The 26,444-nt window shown below is 40.6% G+C and overlaps 1 protein-coding gene across 7 annotated transcripts; it reads left to right on the top strand.

Moving 5' to 3' along the window:
• The first annotated feature begins 10,648 nt into the window (after positions 1 to 10,648).
• Positions 10,649 to 26,320, top strand: CAPN10 (calpain 10). 7 transcript variants are annotated; one of them, XM_074591603.1, is made up of 14 exons: positions 10,670 to 10,761; positions 11,213 to 11,420; positions 12,779 to 12,910; positions 13,142 to 13,338; positions 14,655 to 14,872; positions 15,477 to 15,618; positions 17,068 to 17,234; positions 17,784 to 18,067; positions 18,549 to 18,751; positions 20,749 to 20,801; positions 20,919 to 21,004; positions 22,197 to 22,396; positions 23,003 to 23,048; positions 25,414 to 26,320. In XM_074591603.1, the coding sequence occupies exons 2-14, from the start codon at positions 11,277 to 11,279 to the stop codon at positions 25,441 to 25,443; spliced, it is 1,902 nt and encodes a 633-aa protein (XP_074447704.1). In that variant the 5' UTR covers positions 10,670 to 10,761; positions 11,213 to 11,276; the 3' UTR covers positions 25,444 to 26,320. The 7 variants fall into 7 exon arrangements, 6 of the variants coding, with proteins under 6 accessions (XP_074447699.1, XP_074447704.1, XP_074447698.1 ...); XM_074591600.1 differs by adding an exon at positions 11,053 to 11,129 and having other exon boundaries at positions 10,676 to 10,761; positions 20,749 to 21,004; XM_074591601.1 differs by adding an exon at positions 11,050 to 11,129 and having other exon boundaries at positions 10,676 to 10,761; positions 20,749 to 21,004.
• The last annotated feature ends 124 nt before the right edge of the window (positions 26,321 to 26,444 follow it).

Below are 26,444 nucleotides of genomic sequence, written 5' to 3'. Positions count from 1 at the left end.
ACCTGCTTAAAATGACGGTTTTAGTGTTTCAGGAAAGGTTTAAGGCTTTTTTTTTATTATTATTTGAGGGGTCCTATATGTTCTTCTAATATTAATTATTTACAAGGGATGTTCTGAATATTTTAGATCACATAGGGATGACTGCTACAAAGTTTCTGGATTTTATTGCTGTGTTCTCTGCCATGAGAGGCATAAAAATTTTGTAGGTAGGAATTCCCAGCCATTATCTTTCATCTAAATGTATATTTTATAGCTGTTATAATAGCTATAGTACAGAATTATTTGTGACATGATTCTTGCTTAAAAAAAAGCCAAACAAAACCACCCCACTTGTACATAAGTTGAAAATTGTTTTATTTAAATGTTTAATGGGTATAATGGTCCAGCTGAGAGATCATATGATTTAGCCTGTAGTTATTAAGCACTTAACATTGATATCGCTTATGTTCAGGAGGCCCATTTAGACAAAGCACAGTATCACTTATGTGAATATATGTTGAGGAAATGCATTTCATTTAGGAAAAGGTACAGCAAAGAGTAAACCTCTCTCTGCCAGTAACAATTACGAAAAGTGTAGTAGAAAATACTTTGCTTCCAGTGTCTCCTTCAGACCTGGCACGCCAAATGTCCATAGCTTCACTTAAACTAATGTACTTTTTCCTTCTAAGCATTTTAGGTATATTTAGATCCACTGGTAGGCTTCAAATTTAATGACACCCTTTTCTGATTACTTGTATTACAGAAGACAGTTTTGTGCTGGAGTAATAGAAATGAAGGAGAGAGCGCTGCATTTTCCTAGTGATTAATATTTATAGATTGTTTTTCTGTTCAGTTTTGTATTGCTTCTTAACTGAACTTGGAGAGTTAAGATGTATCAAAGCTGTGCAATGGTCCAGATAAGAAGTGAAGAAAGATCAAGAAGTGAGACAAGCAGCAGGAGTAGCGATTTGGAGCATCTATGATAGGAGAAAGGATTGGGAGATGCCAGATAATTGGCAGGAGAGCTCTGATGTGCTGCAGAGTCATGCTGGAGAATGTGGTCATTAAACTGTAAAGATGATAAACAGAGATGGACAGGACCAGAAGCTATAGATTACTGTAGGCTTCTTTAAATTTTTAATCTAGCCTTTTAAAAGCTGCTCATATGAAACAACTCTGATAGGGGAATCTGTATAATGCTTGCCTTGTAACTGCTCATCACATCTTTCAAAGACCTCAGTGTCCAAATATACCTTCAGAGCTAATCATGTTTGGTACAAAGAGTTTTAGTGCTGGTTGCAGCGTAATGGGGAGTGAGTGGAATTCCACTTACTTAAATATGACATCTGTGATAGACAATAGAGCAGGATGTAGGAAACAATTTTTAGGTAGAGGTCTTTTACTAGATCAGCTCATTTAGTAGGAGAAAGTAGGCAAGCTTTTTGGGCATATGAGCCGCCTTTAACCTCAAATAAAACCATAGGCTCAATAGCCTTACTGGTTTTCTGGCATATTATAATATACCTCCTCATTAACCTCTGTTCTGTAGGCAACAAACTGTTGGTTTTTCTTCCCCAACATTGTCTCCTCTCTTATCCTCTTAATAACTTCTCTTTTACTTCAAAGCTGTCAGCTATCTTGTCTTCCATAGACGACCTAAGTGATATGCACCTAGCTAAACTCTGAGCAATTGCTTTCTAGTTGTATTTAGTTCAACTAATTTTGTTTAGGTCTGACACATCTTTTTTGGACCTGATGAAGGCATCTGAATGTTCTAAAGCTTGCCTGGTTTTTTTACAGCTTTAGTAACTGGTTTAATGCAGCATAATATCTCTATCTGCAAATCTAATGATTAATTTTTGAGGTGGGAGAAAATGAACGAAGAAAAGCTTGAACACATAGTGGACCCACCAGACTGAAAACAGCAGTGACAGGAGTTTTAGACATTTAAAAATTATTACATTTTACCTTTGTCTTCAAGCCTTGCAGTTGTACCGGTTACCATATATGGAAGCAGTCCAGAAAACTGATCTTCATAACCCCTAATATAGGTATGTCTTACTCTGAACATCATGAAGGCCAAAATGTTTCCAGGGTCATGTAACATTTGTGACAGATCTTGATAGAAGTTTCTGGTTTAAGTGCATTTCTTACCCTTTTCTTGTCTCCTTAGGCATATTCATTGATACTTGGACCTTTGGTTGTACTCTGGTGGGCTTAGTGGGGCCTGCCGGCGTGCAGTCTTCTAAAATGTGCTGGGATATAGCAGGAGTAATTCATGCAACTTCCACAGTTTTGCTTTCTCTCCTTTGCAACAACAAGGTTATTGACCATCCGAGCTTTTCGAAAGCAAAGTACTGTTTATTCAGTCACACCATTTATAGGGGTAAATCTGTAAAATAACAAACTGTTATCCCATTCAACCAGGCAGGCTCTCAGTATTTGTATAGACCACCTGATCCCACCTTCTGGCACCACTATGTGACCCTAGTTCAATTCTCCAGTAAACTATGAATAAACCCGGACAAGCAAAGACGCGTGCTCATGTGAGGGCCACCACTGAGGTTGTTCCCAGCCCTTCCTTGTTGCAAGACCTTTAGCATCAGATCAAACCAGTAAAATGGTACCCCCCATGCCCTTGCAGTGAATCTTTAAAGTGTGTAAGTCATGCACATTTACAGTGTTGTTTTTCCTCTGTCTGCTTTTCCCAACTTTCTGTTGGGACTCCACTGCAGGACTTCTGGGTCTTTGAAAATATATTTCACGTGGCTGAGTTTGCTACAAATACATTTAGTGAAAAACACTTAATGATAAATGTGTCCTTTATTAACATCAAAACAGAAGTGTTTAAACATTTTGTGCTTTCTTAGCATCTGTTATGTTGCTATGTTACAGTCTTTGAATGACCCAGGACACTGCAATAGGAATATTTTTATTCTTGTTCTCAAGGTTGTCCCAGTTGTAATTATAAAGACACATAAATCTTGCTCTACCTTTTGCCCTCACAGTGCCAGCTGAAGCCATCTATTTAGATTTCTCAGAGCTCCTTTTCAGCAAAGACAGAGAACACACAGCAGATAATAGTTTCTGTAGGCTGTGGCCTAGCTCCCTGACTTCTTTTGTTATGGAATGGAAGAGAGTAGCCAGGCCAAACAATGGTGGAGCTCAGCTGAACTGAATAGGCCTGAGACTCAGTTGGTTGCTGGGCTTGCAGCGGAGTAAAAAGCAATTTCTCTGCATCTATATAGTGAGTGGGAATGCAGGAAAAGATGTAAAGGAAAGGGAAATGGTTGAGAGAAAGAAAAACATGAGGTAGGCCTGGGAAAAGAAGAGGATTTATGGAAACTGAGAAGAGGCTGAAGAGGGCATAGGGTAAATGAGAATAAGTGAAGCTGAAAGAGAAGAAAAGCTGAAAAGAATTTCAGCTCTAAGGAGTTTTCAGAATTGGAAAAAGAAGAGACTTTTAAGAATAAAAATAGTGTTTCTTTTGGGGTTCTTGGTGATGAGATAACAATGGTCTAGTGAAGAGGGGAGAGACAAAATCAGGAACTTCGGCTGGGATGAATGAGAGAGATGGATTTTAAAAAGACTTCAGTGCTGAGGCTAAGAGAATAGGGAAGCTAAAGAGTTGTATGGGAGAGAAGTCCAAAGACAGGCTGGAGTGCTTTGGTAGGTAGGGACGTTTGGCAGTATCTCTTGAAACCATTGCTCAGAAAGACTTGTGGAAAATAAGAGAAGCCCTAGCCAAGCTTCTTTATAGCAAGACCTCCCTAGGAAGCCCGTGGATTGTGATATGTAAGAGTGAGCTACAGTCATCAGTTTCACTGGCGCTGGCATGCAGCTGCAAGATAGTTTGTGTCCCACCGCTTCTATTAGATCTTTTCTGCTCAGTCTTTCCTTAACAGAGCTACTACTCTGTTCGCTTTCCAATAAAGGAATGGAATTAGCCGGAACAATTATTGATGGGTCTATATGCAGCATATGTTTCATTGTCTTACATTGTACTTGCATTTAGCATGATGATAGAAAACTCAATACTTAGATAACATTACCTCTTGTTATTAATGGCTGAAATAGCAAGAAACAAGTATGCATCTTATCTGTCTGTAAATAAATTTTTTAAAATCTGAAAATTCAGCTTAAATTTTCGTAAGAGTTCATTTTCTCAGCCAAGCTACGGGTCTGAAAACTGACAGTCACAGACATAGTCACTCGTGAAACTGTACTTTTACTAGTGACTGAATCCCTGTATTTACCCATGTGGTATAAGATGGACCCCATAGGGAAGGGGAATTACCATCCATCAGTGTGGAGGAGGAAGAGATCCAAATTAACCACTTCAGAACATCCTCAGCCATTGCTCCTTGTAGGAACTGAAACATTTCCTTTGAGAATTTAGGATTTGACTCTTCTCTTCCACTTTAATCCATGTGCCTTGGATTTGGTATATAATGTTGGCAGATTTCGTTAGCTGGGTTCAGACAATATGTGTTGTCAAAGCTCCATTCATATTGAAGCCCATGTATGATTTTGATGCTGGGCCTGTACAGTCAGTCTCTCCTCATAAATTCTTCTCATTTCACGAGCAAAGATTTGAGTACAACTATACTTAAGAATGGATACGGAAAGCACTGCTAATGAATTATCTTTGGAGTCCTACTTTCTATGTTGCTGTGTGAACTTTCTGTCAAAAAAAGATTTTCATTTTGCCCTGAAGAGCATTCAGTTGTTCTTGCTTTTCTTTTAAATACTGACCACTGTAAATTGTTTATTTTGCAAGATTTGGTTAAAGTACCTGATACAACTTAAGGATGTTAGATTTGCAAATTACTGCACAGAAGAGGAACTGTGCTAAAACCACATGCTGTTGCATTTTTTCAGTCTTGACATTCTCTGCCTACTAGATAGATTTTGGGAAAAAATGTAATTCTTAAATTGAAGTAACATATTCCTCAGCCTTCTCTTCATGGTTAACACAGTTATTTAAGTTGCATGTGCTATCTTCAGACTGGCAAGTAGAAGACAGAGGAGGCTGGCTTAACCCTCGAGGAATCTTGTTATGAGAGAGGAAAAAAAGAAGCCTGAGGGTGCCTGGGCACATGCTGTCCTCCTTGATTTGTGGCCAGTGCGATGAAGCTGGGTTCAGTGGAAGTGCAGCTTACTGCAATCCCATTGATTGATTCTTGCGTATGGTGGCTAAAATCAGGCCTATAAACAGCATCAGTAACACGTTCCTGGTCTGTATCCTCCTGTTCTGCTACACTTCCAAAGGAAGTGGAAGCTTTAAAAGCTGTAGGCGACAATTCCTCAGCTTCTTTTTATTGTTTTCCTGCTTTTATGTGCTGTGGTGTGTATCTGGACTCACTCCAATAGATCCATGTCCTTCTTCTGTTGGGGGCCCCAGAGCTGGAGGCAGCACTGCAGGGGGGTCTCACCAGAGCAGAGCAGAGGGGCAGAATCCCCCCCTCGCCCTGCTGCCCACACTGCTGGGGATGCAGCCCAGGATGCGGTTGGCTTTCTGGGCTGTGAGCACACATTGCCGGCTCCTGTTGAGCTTCTCATCAACCAACACCCCCAAGTCCTTCTCCTCAGGGCTGCCCTCAATAGATTCTCTGCCCAGCCTGTGTTTGTGCTTGGGTTTGCGCCGACCCACATGCAAGACCTTGCACTTGGCCTTGGTGAACTTCATGAGGTTTGCACCAGCTCACCTCTCAAGCCTGTCTAGGTCCCTCTGCTTGGCATCCAGCATGTCAACAGCACCACACAGCTTGGTGTTGTCGGCAAACTTGATGAGGGTGTATGCAATCCCCCTGTCCATGTCGCCAACAAAGATGTTAAACAGCACTGGTCCTGATACCAACCCCTGAGGAACGCCACTCATCACTGGTCGCCACTTGGACATGGAGCCATTGACCACAACTCTTTTGAGTGTGACCATCCAGCCAGTTCCTTTATCCACCGAGTGGTCCATCCATCAAATCCATGTCTTTCCAATTTAGAGACGAGGATGTTGTGTGGGACAGTGTCAAAGTCAAATCCTTAAGTAATAAATTGTAAGCCCTGAACCCTAGGCAGTAGGCCGTGAACCATTTTGGAGGGGTTGCATCTTTCCCCTGGTGCCAGCCAGCGTGCAGCTCTGTGGTCTGATCTGAGGCAATGGGGAGGAGGTAACTAGGCAAGTGTTTGAAGAAGCAGATCTGCTTGTGCATGTCTGAATTTGAAGAGGGAAGTGGCACGATTATGCCAAAAATGTGGACACAGTGAGTTCCTGAAAGGTTAACCTGAGGTGACTAGTTGGTCCGATTTCTTTTTTGCAGCAAACCTAAACGGTGGGGTAGTCTTCAAAATGGGGATGGAGAGGCAGTGTTTGAGGCTTGCGTGTTCTCCTTTACCTTGGGTGTTTTAGGTTAGTGTTTGTGTTCGTATACTAAATTTGGTTTCTTATGTTTTTCTGCAGGGCTTTCAGGTTTTGCACTGCTTCATGCGTTTATAGGATGATGCCTTTTACTATGTCTGTCAGCAAGCAGCTGATCAGAAATTACTGTCACGATGGATACGGGGGCAGTGCCGTTGGTATGCGCTGGCGAGTGCCCACAAGCCTTGAGCAGTAGGCACTGCTCTGTACGGCTCACTTGGCTGGACTTGGAGAGGTTCTTTCTTGTCCTGGTTTGAGCGACACAGGACTAATTTCTCTTCTAATGCTTGGGAAAACTGCAGTTTTAGAAGACTGGTGTCCGAATTTGTTAAAGTGTTTACTTTATAGCCATATAGCCAGCTATGGTATGCAGGTTTCAAGGTCTCGGTGTGTTCCAGCCTTGCCAGGCGCAGGGATGAGGAAGAGCGTGACCCGGGCACTTGACCCAAGCTGCCAACAGGATTATTTCATACCGTGAACGTCACATTCAATATAAATTAGAAAGTTTGCTGAGGAATTCTCTCTCTCTCTCCCTTGATGGCAGCGGCCCTGAGAACTCCTTGCCCCAGTACCAGACCCCCGAGCCCTTCCCTTCCTGCCGAAGCCACAGCGCTCGCAGTGTCCGACATTTGCTGTCCCCGCTGGAGCGCACAGCTTCCTGCCGATGGAATGGGCTGCGTATAGTCCTTGTTATTTTATATTGGTATTGGGATCAATACTGGTTCTTTAGTGTTATGAATGTTAATTATCTAGTCTTATCCTACTAAATCTATTTCTATTAAATCTATTTCTATTTCAGCCCTCGTGTTTCCTTGTTTTTTCCCGGTTCCCTTTCCTGGGTCGGGAAGGATCATCACGTGATAGAATAATTGTCTAAACGACAATAAATTGTCGTGGTTTTCTCAAACCATAACATTTCTCCATCCCTCTGCCCAGCCCCTTGTCCCTCTGTTCCTGTCCCTCTGGCTGACCATCCTTCCCACCAGCTCCAACCGCCTATCCCGGTCGCTCTGTCCTGCTCGCTGTCTCTTCTCTCCTCCTCCATCGGCCCCTCCAGCGCCCCCCCCGCCGCGAGATTCCCGCACCCTCTGCCCCCCCCCTGCCCCGTGCGTGCGCAGTGCCGCCGCCGATCTCTCCCCCGCCCTCCGCCGGCCACCCCCGGTACTGCAGCTGGGACACACACGCATGCGCAGTGCCGTCGTCTCGGGCCGCCCCCCTCGGTCGCAGCCCGGTCATGGGCGCCGCCCGGCTCCTGCTGCCCTCGGCTGGCCGCAGCCCGGCTCTCCGTCCCGCTCACCGCTGCCCTCCCTCCCTAGGCCGTGCGGCGGCACCCGCCATGTTCCTCCGGTAACGGGCGGGAGCAGCGGCTCTGTCCGCCGCTCCGTCCTGTCCTGCCGCTCGGCGCGGTGGCTGGCCGGCCTGGCTCCTCGGTGTCCCCGCTGTCGTGGGGGCGTGTTATGGTTTGAGGAACCCACAATTTATTGTCGTTTAGACAATTATTCTATCACGCAATGATCCTTCCCGACCCGGGAAAGGGAACCGGGAAAAAACAAGGAAACACGAGGGCTGAAATAGAAATAGATTTAATAGAAATAGATTTAGTAGGATAAGACGAGATAATTAACATTCATCAACACTAAAGAACCAGTATTGATCCCAATACCAATATAAAATACACAAGGACTATACGCAGCCCATTCCATCGGCAGGAAGCTGTGCGCTCCAGCGGGGACAGCAAATGTCGGACACTGCGAGCGCTGCGGCTTCAGCAGGAAGAGCGGGCTCGGGGGTCTCGTACTGGGGCAAGGAGTTCTCAGGGCTGCTGCCATCAAGGGAGAGAGAGAGAGAATTCCTCAGCAAACTTTCTAATTTATATTGAATGTGACGTTCACGGTATGAAATAATCCTGTTGGCAGCTTGGGTCAAGTGCCCGGGTCTCGCTCTTCCTCATCCCTGCGCCTGGCAAGGCTGGAACACACCGAGACCTTGAAACCTGCACACCATAGCTGGCTATAAAGTAAATATTCTCACAAATTCGGACACTAGAGTCTTCTAAACGTGCATTTTTCCCAAGCGTTAGAAGAGCCGTTACTGAGAAGTATAATTATTGAACGCGAAATTAGCCCTCTGTCGCTCAAACCAGGAGGGAGTGCCACAGCCAGGACCACCTGCCCCCCCTGCCGGGAGCTGCTGCTCCACCATCCTGCTCCAGGGCCTGCCCGGTCAGCAGACACAGGAGAGGACACACGCCAGCTGCGGCGCGGACAGGGTGGTGTTAGTGGCTGCAGGGACGGTGCTAGCAGTTGTCACAAACACTTCTCTCTCTCATCAGGTGGCACTTCCCTTAAGGAGAGGCCGGTTGGTGGTTACAGGTGTCACTGGCTCTGGATATTCGCCCGCAGAGCTAAGAGGACCACAAAGATTAAGTTAATTGTTTGTAATGGTGATTTAAAGCTCGCTGTGTAGCAGGTCGGTTCAGTGGAAGTGCAGTTTAGTACTGTGGATCAGTCTATGGACTGAGTCTTACATACGGTCCCTTACGGATGGTGGCTGAAACCAAGCCTGTGAACAGCAATTGTTACTACAACTGACTGAAATGGATCCGGTCAGCTGTGTGTTTGCGTATACCTGCATCAGAGCAGGGGAATGCTGGCTGAACCTAACAGGCTGTTTGCCGATTAAAGACCACGAGACCTAACTTAGTGTTTCTGCTCTTATCTCTGTGAGATGCCATCAGATGGCTATTTTCACAAGACTTGTTCTCTGAAACACAGAAGCAGAGCAAGATTTGTTGAAAGTATTCCATGCCTCCTTCTTCAGGTACTTTTGCTCCTCCTGTGAGCAGGGAGTGCATTTTTATTTTGAAGAGACAAAAAATTGGCAGCGAGTTTGTGGAGATAACCCATCCTTTTGTTGACACAAAATAAACTAATGCTTCAGGATATTTTCTGCCTTGATTTGTAGTAGATTTCACATTGACAGGCAAATTAGACTGAGATTAAATAGAAACTATTTGTAATTTCCCTTATCTTTGGTACATTGATTTCTGATCTGTTAAAGTAAGATTAGTACAGCGAATCTGTTTTATTTAAGCAGATGCCAAGAGACAGGGTTATCTTTATTTTGAAAATTAAAGTTATTTATTTCATTGCAGCCTTGAGCAGGGCAACATGGGATCTATAAATATCACTTGTGGAAAAGCTCTGAAGAGCCAAACCCTTTAATAAAATGGAATATTACTAACTCATTTTTTTAGCATTTCATACCCACATTGGTTAATACATTAAGTGTAATTCTTGTCAGCTACATGTATTACTCTGTTGAGGTTGTATTAGTAATTTTGCTGTCATGATACATTGCAATATCCTAACCATGCACGCCATTAACCAAGAACAATTCTAGACAGCATCCCAAATGTTTCTGATTTAACCAAAATTTTGTCATGTTCTCGCACTGCAGCGACCTTGGCCATTGCCTTTTTTGGGTAACACAGGACCTTCTGTGCATCTATACTAAGCACATGTAGTGCACAATTCACTTAGGTTAAGTACATCTCTTCAGTCTGTATTCCGTTTGTGTTTGCTTTGTTTGCAAAACATAAACTGCTTACTGTTACTAACTCTTTCCCCTGTAAGTACCTCTGAATTCTTAAAGAAAACAGGTTGAGTTGTTTGGCCTCTTGCTGCCAGGTATGTCTTCCACACTTCATGTATTTCTGCATTTCTTTCCCTTGTCATTGGTCTTTGTTTATAAAAAGTCAGTATTTTTTAATGTATTTTTTTTTTCTATTTCATTAGGCAGTGGTAGCTGCCAAAGCATGAGAAGTATTTCCTTTGTCAGTTCAGCCCTTGGACGATTATTTGGTGATAAACCATCTGAAAATGTGATCTTTCCCATTATCTCAGGAAACCACTTCATGAGGGCCAACGCTTTCTCTGACGGTTTCTCTGTCGTAACCTTCACAAAAACATAGTTTGGTTTCATTCCGGTGACCGTTAACCTTTCCTGCTTCATCTCTGATGAGAAGAATTTCCACTTTCTTACAGGTACTCCTGAGGACAGAATACCGCCTGGGCTCGGGGGTCGCCACTCCCCTGACTCCCATCGGTGCGGGGGCCCCCGCCGCCCCTGCCATGGCCAACTGCGGCCGCCCGCCGCGGGGCACGCTGGGACATGCCCCTTCCCCGCTGGGCAGGCGGCGGCGGATTGGTGGTGCGTGCACCATGTGCCCGCCTGCCGCCTCTCCATTGGTCGGCGGCCCGGTCCGTTATCTCTGGGGCTGGACAAGAGGTTGGTGAGGGGGGTGCTCGGCGTTGCCGCGGTAACGGGCGCCCTCGGCATGGCGGCGGGGCGTGCCGTGCCCCGCGGTGAGGAGATGGCTTGGGAGGGGGTTGTGGGAGCCGGACGTGTGTGGAGGTGGCCTGGTTGAGGCCCGTTATGACGAAGGGTGTCTGCGTGGGGGGGTCGTGGGCAGGAGGAGGTGTGTGTGGAGGGGCCTTTTTGGCGCCGGCTGTGAGGAAAGGGGCGTTAGTGGAGGGGGCCTTGTGGGGAGGTTGTGTGTAGAGGGGCAGAGAAAGAGTCGTTTTGGGGAGAAGGGGTCTAAGTCTGGCCCTGGGTATAGGTCTTCTCTGAGACTCTTGCCTTCTCTTTTCCAGCAGAGTGAGGAACCTCTAGGGTGGTGTCAGGTGCTGAAAGAAGCCAGCAATGGCATGGTTCAAGGTGCTCTGTGGAAAGAGTGAGAGGCTTTGTGTTCCTAAATAAATCTGGCTTGCTTGTTTCTCAGTTACAATTCCTGAGTAATGCTCGTTTACATTCTAGGTTGGTGCTTGGCAATATAAAGTCGTGGAAGTAGCCAGCAAAGCTACTTGGGATTGTGTTGAAAATGCTGGGAGAGAAAAAGCAATTAATTGCGAAAAGAGAACTTTACACAGACCCTACGTTTCCAGCCAGTGATACCTCTATATTTTTTGATTATTGTACCCCACTTGCCCAATTCAGAGGCGAGATATCTTGGTTGAGACCTAAGGTGAGTTTTAAGGTATAAAAGACTGTGATTTTAGCAGAACTGGACCTTAAGGTAATAAATGGTAGTTACCATTGACTGCTTCTGGGTGTTTTTATTGTTTAGAAATATAGAAGTAATAAATGCAACGTATGTCAGTGTTAACAATGTATGTGTTATAGTTTTTAAGTCTGGGTGCTTGTTTGTAGGTTTGATTTAAATCCTGTTGTACAACTTTTGAATTTCACGGCACTAGTTGAAGTTCAGATATTTTATCGTAAACATGTTTCATTATGGAAATAACATGCATACCAAGTTAAAAAACTAGCATTAGGTGTTTCCCAGATTTTTCAATATGTCATGTAACTGTCTTAAAAACTAGTAACTGGATTTTAGAGTTTTTCAGAAGGAATTGCTGTTTTTCTGCAATTGTTGATTTATTTGATAACAAGAAAGAAAACTTCCTTAAGGTTATGACTTGTCATATGACTTGTATTGCTTTTAAACTTACAGCTGTGTTTCACAGCAAGCCGTATGAGAGCTAAAAAGTTTAGAATGCATTTCTGTAGTACTTTCATTTAAAGTGGAGTATTTATGACACTGCCTTTGTGTGGAGGGGGGGAAAAAAGCTATAAAAATGAAAATGTAATGCAGAAAAAAAGTCTCTTGTATTTAGTAGTGTTTTTCTCCCCTCCATCTGGGGATGGCTGTAGAACAGTGATAGAGTTGTTGGTTATCAGATAGAATTGGCAAACAAATGACTTCATGGAGCCCAGTGTGCAACTTCCTGCTTTTGTACCTTACACCTTGGTTATTACTGAGGGCTGATCAATTAATTTCCATCTCTTGCAGTATTTACAGGTGAGAGAAGAACCATTTTAAAAACTTGCTTTCAGAGCTGATTCAGTATTCAGGATTTTGCATTTGAAATTACCTCTTTTGCTACGAAGTAGTCTATTTTTATTTGCCCAGGGAAAGGTTTTTCTTTTATCTAATTTGGAGATTTTTGTAACTTGGGTTGTGTAGTTCAATGTGAATGGCATCAGTTCTGTTACAGTTGATTGTATATCTAGCAAGGAGCTGATGAATTATGTTGTCTTTCACTTATTGGTGCCTCTGCTAAAGTTGCACCTGGTGGTGATACTTGTGTATTAAATTCATGTGGGAACTAGATTTACCTCGCAGAAAGTACCTGTAAAATAGCCACGAGGCAGTAATTTGTTATTGCTTGCTTAGGCTGTGTCTGGAGAGGAAATGTTCTAGAGATAAAAATTCCCTTATTTTGTGAGAGGTCTCTGGAACCCCCCCGATTCCCTGAAACACAGACATCCTTAGAATGTCATTGCAGGATTTGGCTTTGACTCCCCTTCTTTTAATTTTAGGACATTTGTTCTACTCCTCGGTTATTTTCAAACAATCTGCAGGATGTGCAAGTGAAACAAGGAATTTTGGGGGACTGTTGGTTCCTGTGTGCCTGTGTAGCTTTGCAGAAGAGTAAATACCTACTGAATAAGGTATAAAGAAGTTTCTTGTTTCATATTTCATCAGTCGTCTTCACCTAATGTATGTTTGTAAATTCCCGACCTCAAAACTGAATATTAGCTGTGTTATGCTTAGTTTTACTGGTTTGGTTGTGACTTTTTTTCCCCCTGTTATTATTACAAACAGTTCAGCATATTTTAAACTGAAAAAAATAACAATAAAAGTGATCATTATTTGTCTTGACTTTGGCTTTTGTCATCTAGGTAATCCCTCCAGGTCAGCCCAGCTGGACAGATGAGTCATACCAAGGCTGTTTCACTTGTCGAGTCTGGCAGTTTGGACACTGGGTGGAAGTGACCATTGACGATCGTTTGCCTTGCCTTGGTGGTAAACTCTGCTTTTCCCAGTGTCAGACAGAGGATTTGTTTTGGCTTCCGCTATTGGAAAAAGCTTATGCAAAGTATGTGAACACTGTTATTAAGGGAAATAAAGGGAGGTACAGTACTTGTGTACCTTCTGCTTACATATTTTATGTGATTGCTTTGAGCATAGATCTGTGTGTTATTCAATATTAAGTACAATGGCTGCTAGGTTTCCCATACTGGGTTGTGCAGAAGTTGCTCTTTAAACTGTAGATCTGAAAGGTGTGTTTCTAGTTGCGTATGAGGTAAGATAGTCTTAGGGAGAGAATTACGACCAAAAGTAAGTGCTGCAAGGAGTTATTGTATTCAAATTGTGTTCATTATGTCCCTATCCATTGGTCATCTAATTTATTAAAGGGAAATAATTTACTAGTGCAGCATTTGAGGGCAGCTGAGGGCTCAATGAAAAGCAGAAAGCATGCAAATATTTTCATGGAAAGCAACAAGCTAGTTGAGGCTCTGGTTGTATGAGTTTCCTTGTGCTTTTAATTAATTTGATAGTTTATTATTTTGAGAAGGAACAACCATATTGTTAATGTGTTTGAAAATGCAGCCGTTTTATTTTTTATGACCCATCCATAAAAACGCTGTCCAGCTGGACAAAACAATTTGGAGACAAAGCACACTGGTAAGATAGACATGAAACGTCCTAAACAATTTGGACAATAGATTGTGTGGTTTGCCAGCAGAGGGCAGAAAAAGACTTCAAGTACGAAGTAATTTATTCAACTGTACTTGTGTTGAGCAGAAATTGTGAAGCAGCAGTGACGAGTTAAAGCTTCTATGAAGGTTTGAAAGGCAATATTCTTTGCTTGTTTTCTCTAGAGATCTTATTGTTCTATCTTGTCTTATCATTCTATTATAGTCTTGACTTCTTTTGCTATCTCTTGCATCTGCTGCATCAGGTAAAGTAGTCTCTTGATTTACTTAAATTGTTGAAGGAAGTGCTACTCTGGTTGTTTGTGGAGAATGAACAAAGAATAATTGAAGAAGAGGAAGAAACGTTACTTATTTATACAGAATGCAGTTAGTATATCACAAAAGATGATGTAGTGCACAGATAGTAAGGTACAAATAACTAGAACTAGACTAGAGTGGTTTCTATATAGGATGGAATGAATTGTAATAAACTTCCCATCAAACAGTGGAATGTCTGATGGCTTATATATTCTTTAGATATTGTATTCTGTAAATAAAATAGTATGTGCTTTCTCTTGCCTCACTGGGGATGTGAGGTAGGGTCCAGTCATGATTGTGATATAGGGTGGGGTTGAAAGTACGTAAGAACCATGTTTCTTTAGTTTTGCTTTTTGTAGAAATGTCTTCTTCGTTATGGTGTCTTGTTTTTTAATAGAGTGCATGGATCTTACGAACAGTTGTGGGCAGGACAGGTGGCAGATGCTTTGGTTGATCTGACTGGAGGAATTGCTGAAAGATGGACCCTCAAATGCCCAGGAAGAAACATGGGGAAAGAGAAGACTGGCATGGTTTTGGAGAAAGCAGTGTTTAGAAAATTAATGAATCTGAAGGAACAGTGTGTCATAAGCTGTTCAGTCCTCAATTCCAGGCAAGGTAATAGTAAAGGCCTAGACACTTTTAAAGTAAATGTCTCAATTTAACAGGGTTAAGAGCACAAGACAGACGGCAAATACATCGTGCTGATTCTAATACCATATGGTTTTCACGGTGCAATTTTTATATAACGTTGGATAAATAAAGATTTAAGGATGTTGCTGAGTTCAGGACGGAGGATGCTTTTGAGGAGTACTTTTTATATTAGATGCTAATAGGGTCAGTTCTCAAAACCAAATGTACACCCCCTTGCCCCCTGATAAAACACCTTAAAAAAAAAAAAAAAAACAACCAAAACAAACAAACAAAACAACCAACCCCAAACATTAAAAATCCCAATGAATTTCAGCATGGGGGATTTGTAGATGTTTGAGATAAAGCATATTAACTTGCTAGTCTAAAACTCTCATTTATTTTATTTCAGTATTGTCACAACTAAAATGAACTGTTTGAGTGTTTTTATGCTGTTTTTATACTGATTTAAAAACAGCTTCCTTTTATCTCAAAATTGCCTTCTTTCAAAGGATAGTTTAATGTCGTTCATTGTAAAATATGGAGCACGTTCTCTTGTTTGCTTTCAAATGCTTTTTTTTTGTCTATTCAGGTGCAAGCGAACTAGGAGAATTTCATGCCTTTATTGTGATAGACATGTTGAGTCTGTCTGAAGTGTCAGGCAAGGAAATCTTCCTACTACGAATACGAAATCCTTGGGGGAGGCGGTGCTGGAGAGGTCCTTGGTGTGAGGGGTGAGTAGGTTTATTTTCATTTGGAAAAATCATTTGTGGAAATTCTGAAGTACAAAGCATATCTACGTATGGAGAGAGACTTCAGTTTGTCCTTTAGCGAGTTCAGTAGTTCACAGAGCTCACTGGTTCTAAGGCTAGTCATTTTGATCTGTTAGCTCTGGTAATCTGAATTTTTTTAATAATTTTTTCTTTATCAAAGCATCATATCTTTTCATAGAAATAAACTTAAGATGTTGATTTATTTTCTGTCTGTGATTTTTGTGGTGCTTTTTTTATCTAAGTGTTGTTGCTTAAAGATGTTTGTGACATAAGTCGTCACTCAGGTTTACTTGGCTCTTCGCATTTGACCTTGCCTCAGTTGCAGACAATAATCAAAGAAACATGTATAAAACAAAATATAGCAGAAGGAAGGACGCTTATGTTTTTTGGCTTGTGTGCCCTCATTTCTGTAGATTAGTATGAGTAGGAGAAGCTGGAGTTGAGTAGATATAAAGTAAATATAAGGAAGAGATCTGTTTTAAAGGAAATGCAGAAATACGTTTAGCCGTTCATATAGCAAAGTAACAAGAATGGAAGGGTAAACCCTACTAGCTTGTTTTGAAAAGTGTTAGCATGTTTAGACTGTACTAAAGGACATGCACTTCTTGATCCAAGGAACAAGATTTCAGCATTAAAATATGGTAACAATATGATTGTGTTGATAAACACTTTAGAGAAATAGGTTTTTTCCTGTGTGAAAAAGATGGCTTAATCACATTAATTGAAACTTAAGTTGATGTTTTTTGCTTTCAGCAGAGTTTTGGTTATACAGTTGATCTCTTGTAGTTTCTTTGCCAAACAGTAAGCTGCCATGTTGTTGCAAGAAGATAGCATTTCACTGAGTGGCCTTAAAGCCTTGTTTTATTCAAGTGGAAAACTGTTCTCTGTTAGTGAAACAATCAAAAAGGTTAAAAGTAGTAGCTTTTAATGGGCCCTATATAATGAGGTGTTTAAATTCTTCGTTTATCATGATTTAGCCAGCAGAGTCATGGGGATAACCAGTTGCTTCATACAGACAGTGTTTTTTTGATGTTCGTTGTACAGCATTAAAATTCTTCCAGAACAGTCACTGTGCAATTTGTTTTATTTTTTGTTGCTATTTTTAACAATTAAAATCTTTATTTTGCTTTCACACTTTGGACTGTACTGTCTGTAAGCAAAGTACCTATTTCACCTAGCAGTATGCTGCTGTATCCAATCCGATGTTCTTTCTAAGTTTTCTTTGATATCTTGTGATTCATGGTTTCTATTATCCCTCTCACTAGCATCTTATATACAGAAATAGTCAAGGCTCGTATTTGACAATAAAATAAAGAAAACCCTTATTGTCCTGCTCCATAGTATATTTGATAGAACATTGTTATGGAGCTTTATTGGGCAAAGAACTGTTAACTTTTGTCTTATGTGCAGTGGTCAAGGATGGAGTCAGCTAGATCCAGTAGTTGCCTCGGAACTGCTCTCACAGATCCAAGAGGGAGAGTTCTGGGTTGATGAAGAAGAATTTTTCAGGGAATTTGATGAGATTACCATGGGCTTTCCAGTCAATGAAGAAGGACAGCTTCAGAGCCTCTATACAGGTGTGGTATGAGAAAACACTTTTTCGTACAAATAATGTTATGTCAATGGGAAAGACTGATTTGAATTGCAAATGGGTGCAACTAGACCATAACTTCTTTTTATCAGTCTTTCCCTTCTTCTTTAGATCCGTAGGCCTATTCTGTCTCTGCTGGGAAGAATAGAGGGACAAGAGGAAACTGAGAATCTCTAGAGGAGTCTTTGATACTTCTCTGAAGTTGAGTTACTTGCTAGTTTGTTGAGAGATTAGTGTTCTCTGTCTAGAAGGCTGTTGTTCTGGACAGCCTTCTGATACTTTTTTTGATGGGAGATAAACTTCAGACTTCTAGAAACAGTTTCTTGTTGTAAAAATCATGTCATCAGTCAGCCATTACCATTTGTGACATTTCATGCCTCTCAGAAAGTTGGTCACCAGTAACTGCTTGGAGAAAGTGTCAGGGCTACAACAATATGTTTTCTTGGGCTGGGGGATCTCTGACATATATCTGTTGTACAAAATTAAGTAGCATCTGGTGTCTGAAATCTGCACCATGTTTTTCTTATTTTGTTAGAGAAAGTGCTGTATCACTCGCAGAATCTTTTTGGATCCTGGGTGAGAGGCCAGTCTGCAGGTGGCTGCCGTAACAACAGCAGCTTCCCTACAAACCCTAAGTTCTGGCTGAGAGTCTGTGAAAAGAGCGAGGTGTGCATTGCTCTGCTGCAGAAACATAGGAAATACAGTGCTGACTGGGCTGGAAGAATTCAAAATCTCACTCACTTAGCAGAGGAAAATCTGTCTTTGACTGAAGGCACACAGGGGAAGAACTATCAGGCTGTGGGATTGCATGTCTGGAAGGTAATACTTTTTGCAAGTAGAAGTTTTAAAGCATTACTTAAACATCTGAGTAAAATCATTCATTTCCTACAGCAGTGATATGATTCAACTGTTTGCACACTTGCATCTTTGATTTAGGTTAGAATGATCCTGTTTTATCTCACAATGCAGTTACTGGCTGTACAAACTATTAGTGGACTACTACTTTCTTCTTATCACTGAGTGCCAAGTAACAGAATTTTTGGGACTGTTCCAAACTAGTGCATGACATTTCAGGCTGATTATTTGATGATTATTCCTAAATCTGCTCCTCCTGAATACTAACTCTTCCTACTTCTCTTTGATGTTCAGTTTATCTGCTGATACTCTCCTCCTTACTTGTTTCCTTTTTAAAATGTATGCATGCTTAAAAATGTTTTAAACAATAGTTGATCACTTTTAGTTTTATTAAAAACTACTCATTTTTCCTAAAACACCACACATCATTATGCGTCTATTCTAGGTGGAGAAGAAACGATTTAACCTTCCAAAGACCCTCTCTGCTCCTCCAGTTGTAGGTACCGTCTGCCATTCCTATGATAGAGAAGTGCATGTATGCTGTGACCTTTCGCCTGGGTTTTATCTTGTTGTTCCCAGCACTTTTCTGAAAGATGCAGCAGGGAATTTCTTGCTTCGTGTATTTTCAACAGGAAGGATCTCTCTCAGGTAGGTTTAAAACAAAACAGAAAATTTCTTATAGTCATTGACATAAATACATGAAGTATAGCACTAAGCGTAAATGTTCAAAGTGTTTTTGAAGGGTTGTGCAGAATATCAAGTAACAGCATTGTTTTGTCTTTGAGTTCATGTAAGCAGTGTTCTGTCTCCTCCTTTTTGCATGAAGCTGCTACTACCTCTTGTTAAAATATCAGTCAGAATTAGTCAGATGAGTAGCATCGTGACTCTAGACCACAGCCTAATGTTTTGAGAAAGTGCATATTCTGTAGGAGAACTGCAGAGCATGCTTCTCAATATGTGGAAGTTCTTTCTTAATGTATGGAAAAATTAAGATGTACCACAGAAGTTAAAAGCAGCTGTTACTATTGCAATCAGTGACAGAAAAGGAGAGTAGTATATTATGATGTATTCTGTAAAACGCATACTAACAGGTTGCCTGACTTATAACATTGTTATTAGTGAGCAGTACAGTTTCAAATGCAAATGGAGTGTCAGCAGTGGACTCGGATGACATAATACTCACAGCTCATCTTTTCAGGACAGGTGTAGAAAATAGGACTGACATTTATGCTGTCTTCTTTAGCGGAATGAAGAATTGCTTTTTGAATTAAAGTATTCAACGCTGACAATACAGCTGATCGTCTTCCTTGTGAAGGTCTCAAGAAGCTTATCAGCATTGTGACAAAATTCTTGGAAGGATTACTGCATATTGTATTCTATCTGATTTTTTTTTTTTGTCATTAACTTGTGACACAAAATAGACTTTTATAATTGACTTGGAACAATCTTTTCTTTCTGTATAAAAATGCTTGCTTATCCAATAGGAAATATCAGCAATGTCAGTCCAGCAGCTTCTGATGGCTTTTAATTTTTTTTTAACTGTAGCTGACTATATAGCTGTCTCAGCACTTAAGTCAATTATTCGTGAGCAATTCTGTGTTGGTGACCATAGTCTTGAAGTAAATACTTAAGAAGACACAATGAGGAGGAGTAGTGTGGAATCAGTGAAGTTGTATCTTCTTCCAGTAAACCTACACTATGAACTCATATCTCCTTGGAGAGAAACTGGCAAATCACACTACAAAGCCAGAACACTCATTAATCACTTACATCTTTGGAATTTGGAAGCAAGATGGCATCAATTTTTAGACTGAACAAAGGTCTGCAAAACTATGAGGTTAATTTTGCTGTATGGCTGCAAGTTGTATACTTCTCCCGGCAAGATGTTTGGCTTCTGGGCATATTTCATTGGTGCAGCATGTTGCACTTCTAATGATGGGATAAAATTTCTGGTATTGCTGTTAAGTATAACACTTCCTCAGACTGAAACAGAAGTGCCAGCCTGGCTATGTGTCTAGAATGGATAATCACAGAATAACATAAGAGCTTTTATATGTTCTCAACTGGAAAACTGGAAATAAGGGCAGATGATGTGTTTCCAGTTTCATTGAAATATAATTTCAAATGCTGTACAACTGATAATGATACTAAATTGTTCATATGGCTGTGAAAAGCAGTGCTAGGTTAAGATAAAAATATGGGTTAACATTACAGTGATCAGGTCAGAGGAAACTACCGTTTTCCTTCTGATTAAAGACATAGTGAATATCAAAAAGGCAGTGGTGTATGCTTTGGACTTACTGAGGTGCTCATGTGTGCTCCAGAAGTTTCTGTCAGTTGTATCACTTTCAGATAGGACAAATAGCACAAGAGTATCAAGGAAAAATGTGGAAGCTGCATTTTTTTCATGAATGTACAAAAATCTATCTGGTTTTAGCGCATGGTTTGTATATGCTGTGTTGTTCTTAGGGAGTTCTGTGAATTACTTAAGGACTTAGAATTGTATGGTTCTCTTTTTCTTTGTGCTGCAAGTTTGGAGGAATTGTGTTTATGTAATACTAATTTTTGTGAGCTGGTGTTCTAGATTTTTGTGAAATCATACAGATTTTATGCATTTAGTTTCTTTTCTCTCTTACATTTAATAGTGAGCTAAAACCACCACCCACAGATGCTGCCGTCTGTGAAGAACTCCCATCAGGTGAATGGGAGACAGTGCAGCTGCATGGATGTTGGAAAAATGGGCAAAGCGCTGGAGGCAGCAGGAACTTCCCCTCCTTCCATCTCAATCCCTGCTTTCCCCTCTCCATTCCTGCAGGACCAGGAAAAAGCAGTGTGAAAGTTACCCTCCGTCAGCACTGCCAAGATAGCAAGTGTCGTCCTATAGGTTTTCATATTTTCCAGGTAAGATGACTTCTGGTCAGCCCCATCCCTGGAGGTGTTCAAGGCCAGGCTGGATGGGGCTTTGAGCAACCTGGTCTAGTGGGAGGTGTCCCTGCCCAGGGCAGGAGGGGTGGAACTAGATGATCTTTAAGGTCCTTTCCAACTCTAACCACTCTATGATTGCTCCTTTGCCAGTTATTTCACTGCTCCTTGCACTTGGCAAGGGCCATGCTGCTTCTAGGAGAAACACAGGCTGTTCCTGTGAAGTAATACCTGGGAAAGATATGGAATAACTATGCACTGGGTAGCATAGTAACCAGATAATTGGTTCCACTGAATCCTTCCAGTGTTCTAAAATAGTTTTAGAAATGATGAATTCTTTTGAGGATTTGCAAAGAATTTTCAGGGTCTTAGTGACTGAGGACCAGACTTCTTGGTAATTCATCATGAAAACTTACTTTCTTCATCTCTATTAACTATTTACTTGTCCATTGGCAAGTGATGTTGGATCTGCAAACAAGATTAGAATTCAAAAGGACTGGGACGTTGAACAGATGATCTGAAACAAAACAAAATATGATTTACTATGAAAAAATACAAGTTCTACGTGTATGTGCCAGTAATTAACAGCATAAACGTAGAATGAGAAGCTTCTGGTTAGGTGGCTATTTTGCAGGGAAAGCTAGCTTTATTTTTGGAAAAAATGCTTCAAAAGATTTTGTTTAAGTGGACAGTCTGGAGTTGAGCATCAGGAGCGATCCTGTAACTTCAAATATAAAACATATGAAGTAAGATTTGAAAGAGTGGTATTTTTCATGCCTGTAAGAGACTGAGAAGTCTCCTTCTCAGTCTCCTGAATTTTTAGTACAGGAAAGGCCACTAGAAAGAGGAAGGACGTAGTTTGTTCACCGTATTCATGAGGTGAAAAACAAGGGCATTAGTCTGCAGCAAGGAAGAGTGAGGCTGGACAACAGGATACGTGGGTAGTGAGTTGTATAAACTGGCTACAAACATAGTAGTAGGAATGATTTATCTGTGTTTGATAGTGCCATCTGGGTTTTCTGGGAAACTTCCCATCCTTTTCATATAGCTCTGTATGGAGAATAGTGAGTATTTGGAGTGGAATAGATACGGAACATACCATACTACGGTATACCAGGAATCGCAAGGCCTGAAACATGAAGACAGGCATGTCTTCGTTCTTTTTTTGCAGGTGCCTAACAGCAGCTGGAAACCACATACTTCCTCCTTTCTACACTTGGAGCCCCTGGTTAGCTGTGTACCTCATTGCTATTCGCAGGAAGTAAGCCAACTTTGCAGACTTCCTGCAGGAAGCTATGTAATTATACCTTCTACCTACTTACCCAATACAGAAGGCAATTTTACAGTGGTGATAGCAACCAAAATAGACAGGTAAAAACATGTTGCCTTCTATTGGCATTTCTAGTGTTTTTAGTGCATGTCTTACAGGATGTTTGGAAACAGTAACTATAGTAATGTGTTCTCACTTTTGATAGAAAATCTTTTTTTTTTTTTTAAGTCTTTGTATTGCTGTTAGTTTGCAAGCACTGCTTGCAGCTTTGACTATGTTGAAAGAATGAAAAAAGACATATTTGTTAATCTTCCTGCATTAGTTGCTGTGTAACAGATGTCTAGTGCTGGAGAAGATGGCACTAAAGCAACTAATTATTAGCTATATCCAGATATTAGGATTTATGCTGAAATCTTACTAAGCTTTTGAATAAACAGCGTTAGTTTTTTTGAAAAGGTGCAATCTGTTGCAAGCCTCTTTGCAGGTAGTTCCTACCGATAAGAATAATAACAGGTCTGATTCAGAAATTGTAGATTCCTTAAGATTGCATTGAGTCCATAAAATTGCATCAGGGTTCCATAAGAGAAAGGATGTGGAACAAAGCCTAGCATAACAGTCTTCTCTTTTTGAAGTGTGATAAATGATTGATGGGTACAAGATCCTCCAATGCTTTATGCAGAAATAGATGTGGTTTGGGTTTTCAACAGGAAGCGCATTCACAGCCGGGAGACACTTGGACAAGTATTGCAAGAAGTAAGTTATACATCTTTAATTTCAGTTTTTCTAAAGGTATCACAAAAGCATCACCAAGGCCCATATATGAATTAACATGGGAAGTCCTGTACTAGTGGACTGGACTTTGAATGTTCTTATTTACTTGCTGCAAACTGATAATAGTAAAGCAGTTAATCTTTTTTTGTTTGTTTGTTTCTCATCTGGAAAAGTACTATTTGTTAGCTGCTAACAAAATTTGTCTTTTCACACCACTCAGATATATGGAAGCTTCTGTATGACTAAAGTCATCACTTACTCCCTCAAGTCATTCCCCAGTACCTACCTCTGCTGTAACATCTGTGAGAAATTGGACTATTAGTGATGAATAGGTGGTTGTGTATTTGACTTCTACATCTGCTTTCAAGAGTCTAAACACTCTTCGTGCATTTTTATATATTTTGATGTCTTAATTCTTAGTGACACCATAGATCTACTATCTTTAATTGTATATTGTATCCTTCCTCTATATGATTTCCTTTGATATTAGTTTGGGATCCTACATATTGCAATTTAGAAATTCTAAGGATATTATAATATTGTAAAGACTTAAGAAAACACAGCAAGAAGAAAAGAAAATGGACAATCCAAAGATTATCTTTTGCCACACTAGAGTTTAGTCTTTGTTTCTAGATTTGTTTCTGTTGTGGTTTAACCCCAGCCAGCAATTAGGATGATGCAGCTGCTCGCTTGCTCCCCCCAGTTTGGATGGGGGAGAGAATTGGAAGAGTAAAAGGGAGGGGCAAAAAAAACTTGTGGGTTGAGATGAAGACAGTTTATGTAGAGCAAAAGCTACACATGCAGGCAAAGCAAAACAAGGAATTCATTCACAACTTCACATTGGCAGACAGGTGTTCAGCCATCTGCAGGAAAGCAGGGCTCCATTGTGCGTAACGGTTACTTGGGAAGACAAACGCATCTCCCCTTCCTCCTTCTTCCCCAGCTTTATGTATTGAGCATGATGTCATGGCATGGAATATCCCTTTGGTCATGTGGGGTGAGCTGTCCTGGCTGTGTCTTCTCCCAGATTTTGGTGCACTCCCAACCTACTCGCTGGCAGGGCGGTGTAAGGAGCAGAAAAGGCCTTGACTGCTCAGCAACAGCCAAAACCATTCATGTGCTACCAATGCTATTCTTATCCCAAATCCAAAACATAGCACTACACCAGAAAGTCAACCCCATCCCAGCCAAAACTATGACATTTTCATTCCGGACAGCCCGTGTAGTGTCCTACCGCTATAATCCTTTTTGATGTGTCAGCCATTCTTATCAAGTTAATGCCACCTTTTTAATGTTTTGGTGTTGTGTTTTGCTTGGTTAGATATGCATGTAATATTGAAGGGTTGGATGTGAATGCTGAGTACCTAATACTTACAGTATTTTTACTGTGTGGAGAGGAGAACTTTGAATGTAGTATTTTAACAACTGTTTAAAGATAACTGATTCGGTTGATGGATCAAAGCATGCCCTTGATAATACTCGGCTTATTAGGTGAGAACAAGACCATCTAGATACTTGGCTCTTTCTCTTTGAGATTTTGATAAAAACAAAAATATTAGGAAAAACTCTACACCCAATATTAGAACTGGTTTATTCATTTTCTTAATCTAGGTCGTGTTGACCAATGATTACATTTTGTCCTTAAAACCACACAAACAGTTGGATTTTGTGTGCTTCACAAAAATGTACTTTCCTCATGGTGCTTGTTATTTTAATATTTAGGAGCCGCAAGTATGTAATGAAGTCCTTTATTGCTGCTGTTTTGGAGACAAAACATTGCAAGGCCATTATTATGGAAGGAACATATTCAAAGATATTTTTGTTATATTATTCCATGAAAATGGTTGGACTTAGGCAAAGGGTGCTCCCTGACATCAGGGAACAGATTTTTCAGGACTTACACTTGAAGAATTTGGAAATGGCAGTTATAGTTCTCTTATCAGTGGCAGAAATTAATGTCTGAATCTAATCTTCAACAGTATAGGCTTTTCTAAAGACTAGGCTTTAAATCATTCAGTGATTTCAGGGGTTTAACCTCTGAAGGATCTAGGCAGTCTGCCTTACTGAGAAGTTGGGCTATTGATTTCTAAGGGGTGCATCACAGCAGAGCTGGATGTTGGTGTATTTCTCTAAAAGTTTGTCTATGTGTTTTCTACTTACTGAAGTGATGGGATTTATGAGTGTTAGTCTTGTCAAGATATTTCACAGGAAAAGCTTGTATTTTGTCCTTAATTTCTAAATCTTTCTTTTCTGTTTTACTTTATTTCGTTATGAATTTCTGTTTTTACTTGACAAAAAAGTTAACTCCTGAAATAACTTTTTTCCTGCATTGTTTATCATCTTATAGATATCATTTACAACTGTGATGAAAAGGTAATCTAGAATTCTCACACTGTCATCTTAAGAAACGCTGGAAAGCTGAGGAATGCCTCACCTCTTGCTGCTTTCAGTTTTAAGTGGAATAACAAGAAGATACTCCTAGCCCGGCTGTTTTTCACTGGTACCAACTGTCAGGCCTACAATAACTTCTTTGTAAAAATACCTCCTTAATCATGTACACTCTGAATATTTGTCCTTTTCATGTTTTTAGAACCAGCATTGTACAGCAAATCATAATGTACCTCAGTTCTTCAAAAATACAGGTGAAGAATATGTGTATGTCTTAATCCAAGCTACAGCTTTGGAAGAAAACCGGAAAACATATGGGCATAATGAAATAATATGTTGGGGCAAAGAAAATGAAAAATCAAGCTTACAGAATAACTTCAGGAGACCAAAGCGGTAAACGTAGAGGAAAGAAACTGGAGTCTCTTTTCAGGTAGGACATACCTCAAGAACCACCAAAATACACTGGAGTAGAGAAAGTCCAAGCTTGTATCCTACACTGCCAGTCATGCTGCTGAGCACTTTACCATGGACCCTTTATTGAGCCCTGAAAATGATGGGTTGAAAAGAAAGATTTTTTTTTTTGAGTTTTTCTTTAATGAACACCACAAAGGAAAAAGATAAGACTTGAAAACTTTTGTTTATGAACTATCACATCAGACTGCTTTTTTAAATCTGTAAGAATGTGTTTTAGGCAAGATTTGCCGTTACTGTGAGAAATATGAAGTTTAAGAGATTTTTCTTAACTTATGTTTGAAAGTATTTCTTATTCAAGGAGGATTTTTTAGATGTTATATTTTTCTTCAATGAAAATGGACTAATGTTGAAAGTTTTAAAATGTCTTCTATTAAAAAGGTGAAAACTGTCAATGATGTCAAGTCTGCATTTGTTCTGCAGTAACAAACTTTACAGTGTGTTAGAGCCCTGGGCATTTCCCCAAATGGAAGGGAATAATTGGAAATATTTGAGGGGATAATCAAGTCTTCCATTAGT

This window comes from Larus michahellis, chromosome 6 (genome assembly GCF_964199755.1).
Source record: "Larus michahellis chromosome 6, bLarMic1.1, whole genome shotgun sequence".
In the NCBI taxonomy this organism is placed as follows: Eukaryota; Metazoa; Chordata; class Aves; order Charadriiformes; family Laridae; genus Larus; species Larus michahellis.
The sequence above is the reverse complement of the archived record's forward strand: the minus strand, read 5'-3'. Positions and strand labels throughout refer to the sequence as shown.